Source organism: Pyxicephalus adspersus, chromosome 10 (assembly GCF_032062135.1).
Source record: "Pyxicephalus adspersus chromosome 10, UCB_Pads_2.0, whole genome shotgun sequence".
Lineage (NCBI taxonomy): Eukaryota > Metazoa > Chordata > Amphibia > Anura > Pyxicephalidae > Pyxicephalus > Pyxicephalus adspersus.
This window is the reverse complement of record NC_092867.1, coordinates 33,788,286-33,797,884: the sequence shown is the minus strand read 5'-3', so window position 1 is coordinate 33,797,884 and position 9,599 is coordinate 33,788,286. Positions and strand designations below refer to the sequence as shown.

The window sequence follows — 9,599 nt, the reverse complement described above, 5'->3', positions numbered from 1 at the left end:
CTGAGCCAGCGGCACCCTGCTGCGCACTCTCCCGTTCACTTGCATTGCTGTTGTGCATCACTATTGTTCATCGTTCATGGATCTGCCAGGACAGCCGTTGTACACACGTCAGATTCTCGTCCGATACTAGCCCTGAAGCGATAATCGGACGAGAACCATCTGACATTGCTAAAGAAAACCGTGTTATCACCCTATAACAATGAATGCCTAAACTAGGTTTATTTTAATATATGTTGAACCTGTCAAATAAAAAATATAAACATTTTAAACCCAGTGCTAATTTGAACGAATCATTGAAACTCACTCTTCCTTACAGAAACTGAAATCCTACCGCCATTACTTTGATATTATAACTGTGGTTACACCCTGTCCCAGTTTTGCAAATAGGCAGTTTGTGTTGTATCTCAATTGTTGCTAAACTAGATTGACTCATTTTGTCCTACCTACAATCACAGCTTAAAACTTCATATAGAGGTAAAAGGGAGTTCAAATGGCTGCATACAAAGTCTGTTGTTTGTATTTGATGGTAGGTGCAGCTAAAAACTCCTTACTTGCGGAAGAAAAATATTTATATCCAGTACGAGGTATGTGCTACGGGTGTGGTAAAACGGGATCTGTATAATGCAAATTTATAATTCCCTTTTGGTTTGGTTAATATACCATTGGAAGCATTTTGTTATATTTGATAAGAGCAAAAACAAAGTTAACTTAATATCTCAAAATGACCACAAGTTAGTGGGTTTAAAGTATAATTCCAGCCACAAATAAAAAAATAAAATACTATGCAAAGTTTTGCCATAAAAAGTTAGCTACCACTTTTGGTGTCCATGGGTTATAAACCATTTATTATTAATGAATACTGACTAGAAGGAGACTTCAGTGGTTTTTATTCTGGATTACAGGAAAAAACTGCTTTATTTTAAAGAATGTTTTCATTGCCAAAACTTAGTGAAATTTTAAACTGCTTATTTTTTGCCTTTGCTGGCTCAAAACATACGAACTAGGTTGTTTAGTGAAATCTTTCTATGTATAGTACATACCTTATTTTAGACCCAGTGATATATATAAAAAAAAGCAGAAACCTAGCAATTATTTTACTGGCAGATCCTGGCTGGTAGGCGAGGCTGACAAGGAGCTGTTTATGGCCTCCAGAAAACATTACAGCACCCTGCATCAGTACTCTTCTCAGGAACCATAAGCTCAAATGCAAGCAATGTCTCATCTTTTGGCAGAGGTTATGTAAATATTCAAAAAAAAAATGTAATGGATATTTAGTGATATTAGTGTTTCTAAGCAGACTACAATTTTAATGCAGTCCACACAAAGTAACACCCACATGTTGTAACAAGCCTCTATGATTTAAAGAACTGAAATCCAGTCATTAAAATTAGCAGCATTAGCGAATCGTGGGAAGAATGGGTGAGATGATACTGGATGTCCATCAGCCAGGAAATGAGGCTTGCTCTGTTTGATTAGCAGCAGCTTCAGCTACACACTTTGAGAAGCTTGTAGTGTGCAGTGAAAACCAATGGGGTTTTTCAGTACAAGAGACAAGTCTGTACAGCTGTTGAAGACAGGGCCAGAGTAGCAAACTTTTACCATGTGATGTACACAGTAACTGTGTTTTACCATGAATAAAGATGCTTAGATGTCACACTCTGTGACACAGGCGGGAGGTTAGATAACTGCCCATCCTTTATTGCTGCTGCTGTCTTCCCATATTGGCCAGAAGACATTGGAAGCTGACGTTGGAGAGGTGCCCATTTCATTACCCCCAAGGCGGACACAGACTAACGTTCTGCATCTAGATTTGTATATTATATGTATTAGGACCAATTTCTTGGTGTCACATCAAAAATGATCATTGGTTACTTTGCCCTATCGCTACAATTTTACTTTTTTCTTTGCTCTTTATTTAAATAATTATCTATTAGTAAAGAATTCTTAAAGTGTAGTTGGAGGTAACTAAGGGTTACACATTTGTTAACCCAGGTGCCTTGTTGGTTAATAGACTTTACCATACATGTACAAGTCACACTTACCATAACATTGCTAATATTATGGCATTGTTCCTTCATAGGTTATTCCTGTGCTATACAAGTTGTATGTCTGCCCCTCTGTTTTCAAGAAGTGGTGTTCATGACATACTGGTGCTTCTGCTATGCTAGTAAATGCTTTCCATTCCCCGTCTATTTATGAGATATATCATTTTACACAAATGCAGCATCCTAATGGCAGTCTTCTAGACACAGAAGAGCCACTTATAAATAATTTTATTCCACAAGTGTTCAATACTTAGTTGTTTTATACAAAAAAAGTATCTAGTAAAAAACAAAAAAAAAAAAAAACCTCCAAATAGTTTTCTGTTTAGAGCTGAGGAAGCTGAGTGGCAAAAAGTCTATGATACAAACAAGTGCATTTAAATGTGACTACTACTTGTTATACCGGGACCTGGCTGCATTAAACTAATTCCATTCCATTCGATAGTGGCTGGCTGCTTGCTTGTTCATATTTATGTCTGTAGGTCATAGGTAATGGTAGGGTCTCAGGATCCAGCTTATTTCTGGAGTACCCCCGAGTGTCCCCTGTACCCTGTCAACCCAGGAATTTAAAGGAGATAAAAGTGTAAGGGGTATAGAGTCTTAGTCCATGGTCTGCTCTTCATGAGTGCAGTGCAAATTCCATCAGAGTCTTTGCCTTGCAGTCATGTTGGATATGGGACCAAGAACTATAGAACGTATAGTCTATTGTACAGTAAGTTTAGTCAAACAACCCAATGCCAGCCAAAGTCCAGAAGCAATGATATGACTCCCAAGGACAAGTTGGTGTGCCAGCCCTAATAAGCGCTCATTGTTAGGAATAGAAGGCTGGTGCCAGACTCATTACAATTTTATTGTACAACCTACTTTATTTTTACCAATACTCTGAAATATGAGGGCCACCTCCACAAGCCTTTTAATTGTTATCTGATCATGCAGGACCTTCTCTGTATTTCTGTTGGTAGTTTTGATATGCATGACCTGTTTAAGACTTTGGGGAGGGGTAACGTAAGGGTTAGGTATACAGACATTATCAAGCATTCTTTTCAGGACAACCAGGTTAGTTTTGCTATTTAGGTAAACAATGCGTACTACAATTTACAGTAAGTGTATGTGTGGCCTGCCAACTGCTTATTTATTTATAAACCCAGTGTGATCCATGGATAGCCCTAATGCAGCCTTTCCTACCCCCAAAGAAACCCCTGCTTAAATTAAATAATTGGGGATCAGTGGGAAAAATGTTCCTACATTGGTGGTCTGAATGCCATCCCTACAGGCAGCTAAACATATATTGGTGACTTGCAGGGGGTTCTGCCAATGGCCCTGGAACAATGAAGGACACATGAGATAAGAGGTTATACAACCACAAGTTAGGGAACTCCTAGCAACATCTCTATGAACCCTAGGTTTCCACAGAATTCTCGGTAATGGTTCCTCTAGTGTCACAGTAATTGTTTTACCTGAGATTCATTGATCTGCCAAATCAGGTGATTAACAATTTCTGCATTTGTCCTCCCTGACCTTGGTGAACGGTCGGTCCCAAAAGTTGGCTTACCACCTCTTCACAGAAAAGTACACCGGGCCCTTGCTTCATCCACGGATCCCGGATTCCTTTTGGATAAGCACAGATTTTCTGCAGAAACAGGAGTTTCATGGGTCAAAGTTCTACCATTCCATACTTTTCCATGATATTGTTCTGCCCATGATCAAAACAAAAACCTAGGAATAGCAATCAGTACAATCCTGCAAACTTCACAATACAGAAATACAATTATAAAGCTGGAAATTAGACAACTCCCTCGTGGGAATCCTCCAGGTCCATGTGTTGCATACAGTAATTGATTCCCACCAGGGAATGTCAGATTCCCTGATTTATAAACAGATCCCCTAGATTTTGGGAAGTGGATCAGCTTCTCAGCACTTCTCCTATGCAAAAAAAATGCAGCCTGTTTACACATTAATATTTACAGGTTAAAGGTAACTTTATAAGACTTTTTTACAACACTCATGTATCATTCTAAATACCAGATCTGCCCCTGAAGACAAAGGGTTACCGAACGTTGTAAGAAGCAGAATGATAAATTCCATTCCTTAGCATTAGCAATGAGAAGATTTTGGCGCCCCCCTCAGGATAACAACTATATTGCAACTATATTGCACATTATGAACTCTCCCCCTGCTTGGTATGACAGTGGCTCGTGTTATCGGAAGCAGCCAATGAAAGCTGCAGATACAACTCGGAAGTCTATGGGATTGGAGGCTCAGCCAATCACAGCAAGTGTTTTAGTGATGACTTCCTGGTCAGGTGACTGTCAGTGAACTTTGAATGTTGACAGTAAGCTGGAAATGCGGCAAGATCGGCACCGACCCCATGTGTCAGGGCGGCAGATATACGTAGGGGTGACTGGGTATCTGTAACCTGTATGTGCGGGATAATTAGCATGGCAGGAAGGGAATTTAGTGATTTCTATTAGGTTACCATTATACAGAGTTCTTGTTGTGTTATAGATCAGTTGATGTGACATTATGATCAGATCTCACCTGTCCCTTGCAGAATTTAATGGCTGTGTTGTCACTACCCATCAAACACAATCATCCCTTCCTGGACAAAATAACAGAAACACCCAATCGGGAGGCGAGCAGCATGGCGATCCCACCGCAGCTGGAAAAGATGGCGATGGGCAATGGAGCTGCAGCGGCGTGATATTAGACCGGCGTGTAGGAATTGTCATTTGTCAGGGAGCCGCCTTCTTTCCTTTCTTAAAGAAAAACCATCACCGCTCCTTGTTCTCTAATCACGCCGTGCTTTTGGCAGATGATTTCCCATCAGATTTATCCATTCAGGTGGAATGCCCGTCTGAACCGAAGATAAATGGGGAACAGAAAGCCCAGCATCGGGCGCTGGATCAGAGCTCAGGACTTGGCCTGGTTCCTGTGTCAAAGCCCCAAACCCAGCCAATGCAGTGCCAGGCCAAACTTATCATGATGTTACCTTGTCCTGAATTTCAATTGGCTTTATCTAGTTTGTTTAGGAAAGAAGACGGTTGGGTGTTTTCCAGTGAAGAAGAGAAAGAATTTGGAGAATTCCAGAAGGATCTGGAACACCTTCATTGGTGTGCGGTTTTAAAGTTGCAAAGTCCTCTTCCCAAAGCCAGGTATACATTGGATGTAATGGATTCCGCTGGTCTAGTAAAAGGCAGTACATTGTTTGCCTGCGGCTCCCCATTCGGATCCCTCTACCCTGACATCTTCCTGAATACTATTAGTAAGGGAGTGCTAAGCAACACTGCCGGAGAAAGAAATGTCGTATTGCTTACCGATGCCCGATGTCTACCGGGATCAGAAGGAGGGGGAATTTTTTTGTATGAAAATGGAACATTGCACTTGATAGGGATCATAGTGGCACCATTGTTTTGGAAGGTAAATGAATGGGTAGGACTGACGTTGGCCTGTTCCATTGGCCATATTATTAATAACATTATGAAGGCTCTTCGCAAGGCTGATATTCCTGTTAAAAGTGAACTGGCGGCATTGGGGACGGGGAGCCATATTGTAGACAGATCTAAGCGAGGAGCTGGACCGTCGCAGCATATGATGGCATCTGCCGTTCTAGTAGATTCAGGCCAATCATGGGGGACGGGAGTCTTGGTCAATGCAAAGTTAGTGCTGACATGCCGACACGTAGTGAAACATTCATCCAAAGTCTCTGTGAAGATCCACAATGCTAAGATGAAAAGTGGAGGCGGCAATGCTTTTAAAAAGTAAGTAGCACTCATCTACAGAGTTTTATATTTCTTATACAAACTTTCTTCAAAGTGGAACTGAACTCGCCTCTTCTCACTCCATCACCAGTGCCAACATCTAGCTTGGCCAGGCTGGAATGATGTAACTTCATGCACATTCATTCATTCCTGCTTCAATCTGCATGCAGCTCAGTGTATACATAACAGAAGATTACTAACCGGCAGGTAAGTTTTATATTGCAGAATACCATTTTCCAATCAATAAAGCTCTATTCTCACATTGTTATGGTTTAAACTTAATTTTCAATTTATATAATGTTTTGCCACATTTACGCTGCAATGTGGGTTATGGTAAAAGGGGAAATGTTTATATTCTATCAAAAAATACAATTTGGCTGTTGCAGATTTAACCTTTGATTTATAACATTTTAACAGGAGGAAGATGAATTGTTACAGTTTTATTACAGAACTTTCCTGTAACTAGTGCAAAGTTACTGAAAAACGTCTTTATGTGTAAAGTCACAATCTACAAGGACAGTACAATAAAATCACAGTACCTTTGTATCAGTCAAGTGACTGTGTATTGGCTGAGATTGCTGACCTTGATTTGCTGCAGATAAGAGGAAGCATTTCTTCTGTCTCTAGTTCCCTAGTGATCAGACTCTACCACTGTACACTTGGTGGGAGGTTACAGCAGGTATACAAAAAACACTTTACATTTGATTGTAGCATATCAACCTCGATCCACCTCCACTATGGTAATGTTTCTGTCTCTCTGCAGCCCATACTTTGCACAGCATGGAGATTATGTGATATTTGTTAGTTCAAATCAGTTTTTGCCATGACAAAAATATTATTTAATTTCTGGTAATATTTGCAGATTTCACACAGTCAGAGGTGAAGTGGTGTTTTCAACTCGGGAATCCTCTCCCTATGACATTGCCATCATACGACTGGACGAAGAAATCCCTGGTATTCCTGAACCAGTTCTGGCATCTAGCTACTGTGCAGGTTTGTTATTGTTCATGTTTATTCCAAAAAGTGCTCAGTACATAGACCTGAGCTGTTGACTAAGCATAGCACTGAATCTAAATAATCTGCATATTAAGTTTTCTCTTCCCCGTTTCTTTTTTTAAGTATAATACCTAACAATTTTCTTGTCACTTCCCTGAGGCTCATCAGCAAATCATTGGCATAAAACAAGAAAAACATAAAAAGATGTAACCATGAGTCTAATGAGAATTTAAAATTACAGTCACATGGCTAACAATAACGTCTTTTTATACTTTGTGCACTGAACATTATCTGTCTTATCAATATCCTCAGTGTCTGGTGTTTTGCTGGGTTCAAAATATGACAGTCATTCACAATCTCATATTTACCCGCTCTTAATTCACATTCTTTCACCCACAATTATTTATTCTTGATTGGCACTTATTTATACTTTGTCTTTTCTTCTTCTTTTCTCTTTTTCAATTCTACATTTTTCCTCATTTGTAAAGACCATCTTTAATGTTGAAAGTTAAATGTAATATATGTTATATAACATGCAAAAAATCTGCCCTTGTTTAAAATAATATTAGTATATGCTTTACTTATGGGTGTAGCCATTATTATTATTATTATTACACAGTAGCCATCTTTTGTATCCTTGTACATGACCTTGTTTTAAAGAGGTAGTCCCCAAGTTAAGTACATCCGACATACAGACGACTCCTAGATACGAACGGGGCTTCCCTGCTTATTCCTGTGCAGAACGGAGGTTTGATGGGGGTAGGGGTTTGCATGACTTGAAGAAGAAATCTAAACACAGCTAGGGATGTGGGTGATCTTAAGAGCTGAGCAGTTCTGTAACATCTTGTAACTCTTTAATGACCAAGACAAACTCTGCAGTTGTTTCTTTTTGCATATCAAAGCACAGCTTGCTCCAGAAGTTAATGAATGTCCAGGCTCCATAAAGTTTTTTTTTTTTTTTGCTTTGTTTGTGATTAACTTACAGTGAGGGTTTTATACAGTAACTTACACCATGCTGCCTAATAATATGTTGAGACAAACATCTGTTTTAATTGCATTAATTTAAAATAATGTACCTGTTCTGACTTACATACAATTCAAAGAACAAACCTACAGTCCCTATCTTGTATGTAACCCAGGGACTACCTGTATACTAAATCTACTATTTTCCCAATTTAAATGTTCTGCTATCCAAAAATAACAAAAATACCTTTTTTGTGGCAGGAGAAGATGTCTGCATTGTTGGATTTGGGGCACTGGGGGAACGTTGTGGACCATCAATAACATCAGGAGTTCTTTCATCAGTGATATCTGTTGATGGTGACCCAGTCATGTTACAGACATCATGTGCTGTTCACGGAGGCTCTAGTGGAGGACCATTGTTTGCTCTGCAGTCTGGAGAACTACTAGGTAAAAAAATGAACAATGTTCTGGTTGTTTAGTTCAAAAGTTTCATTTATTCTTGCATGGTATAACAATTATTATCACCTTGCAATGGGTTTAGCAGCTAATTACAAACTTCCAAGGCCCATGCTGTATAAAGATGATGTTTTGTTGGGTGCTGGAATGTTTGGAAACCTACCTTTGGACAAGACCCACCACCAACAAAAAAAGGATCTATCCTACTTCCTGGCCTCTTAAAGAAAAAAACACCTTTGTATACTATATATCTTTCACTAGCTTTGGGATACAAGGAGCTAGAAGGTGATGGGTTTTGAGTACGATTTTATGATTTTTTGAAGGTAGAAATATTAGAACTGCCAGGTCAGGAACTAAGATAAGAATAAAAAGCCAACCCATGAGCATGAACTGTTTTGGAATGTCCAAAAATGGGGTTCCTCTATTGGTTAGAAAGCAATTTTAGGATGTTAGCATCCCTCAGTGACCCCGAATGAGTTAGAAGCCACATATGCTAGAGAGGGGTTTCTGCTTTCTAATTCTAGATTCACCCACTTTTACTTTTACTGTCTGAAACTAAAGCAGCATTGGCAATTTCCCCCCTGTTAGCCTGGTTTTATACTACAAATAAGATTTTTAACTCATCTTTTTGTCTATTGTAGGAATTGTTGCAAGTAACACGAGGGATAACAGTACAGGGGCAACATACCCCCATTTAAACTTCAGTGTCCCTGTTGCCATTCTTCGAGCAGCACTTAAAAGATATGTTGAATTTGGAGATTTGCGGAGCTTTGGAGAGCTTAATAAGGCTGGGCTTGCAGTGCGTGATGTGTGGCGACTGCAAAGGTCTCCTGAAAATGTTTTTCAGAGCAAGTTATAAGTCCCTTGTAAGTATTATTGGACTGTTAGTACTATTGGTCTGCAAAACTGCCAGTAATACATTGCTTTTACATAATCAATGTATTAAAAATGTGTCCAGGAAAAAACAATTATTTTGGAAATACATTTACTCTATGAACTTGAATATAAACCAATATGAATATAAAGGTACATTGGGTTATTTTTAATACATTTATTTAATTTGAAAAATTAAATTTATTATTGAAAAATAAAAATCACATGGCAGTAGTCTGTTATCTTTATTCCCCCTTACTTTTTTCAGGGAGAATTATTATGTACTAATTGAGTTGGTTATGATGGATCAGTAGCTCTTTTGACCTCGTATGCATTTCTGATGGCGACCAGTAGATGGCAGTGATGTGTAAGAAACTCTAATAGGGTTCATTCACATGATCTGTAACTTGCCATTCAGCTATAACACAGGCATCATCTTCAGCATTGTGTAGTTATCTGGCATTACCATTAACTACTATAAGCCTAACATTTTTTCAGCTCTAGACCACAG

General features: G+C 39.1%; 1 protein-coding gene across 4 annotated transcripts in view; it reads left to right on the top strand.

Annotated features, from left to right (window-relative positions):
• Window positions 1-4,343: 4,343 nt before the first annotated feature.
• The window catches only part of TYSND1 (trypsin like peroxisomal matrix peptidase 1), a 44,637-nt gene continuing 39,381 nt past the window's right edge, over window positions 4,344-9,599 (top strand). For 3 of the 4 annotated variants that reach the window (XR_011922456.1, XR_011922455.1, XR_011922454.1), the window contains exons 1-4: window positions 4,344-5,800; window positions 6,663-6,793; window positions 8,021-8,206; window positions 8,857-9,081. Coding sequence is in view for 1 of the 4 variants with exons in the window: in XM_072424246.1 (XP_072280347.1) it covers window positions 4,566-5,800; window positions 6,663-6,793; window positions 8,021-8,206; window positions 8,857-9,074 (1,770 nt within the window). In the remaining 3 variants the exon portion in view is untranslated. Of the gene's footprint in view, window positions 5,801-6,662; window positions 6,794-8,020; window positions 8,207-8,856; window positions 9,323-9,599 lie in introns of those variants that run through there. The other variant, XM_072424246.1, reaches the window with a different exon arrangement.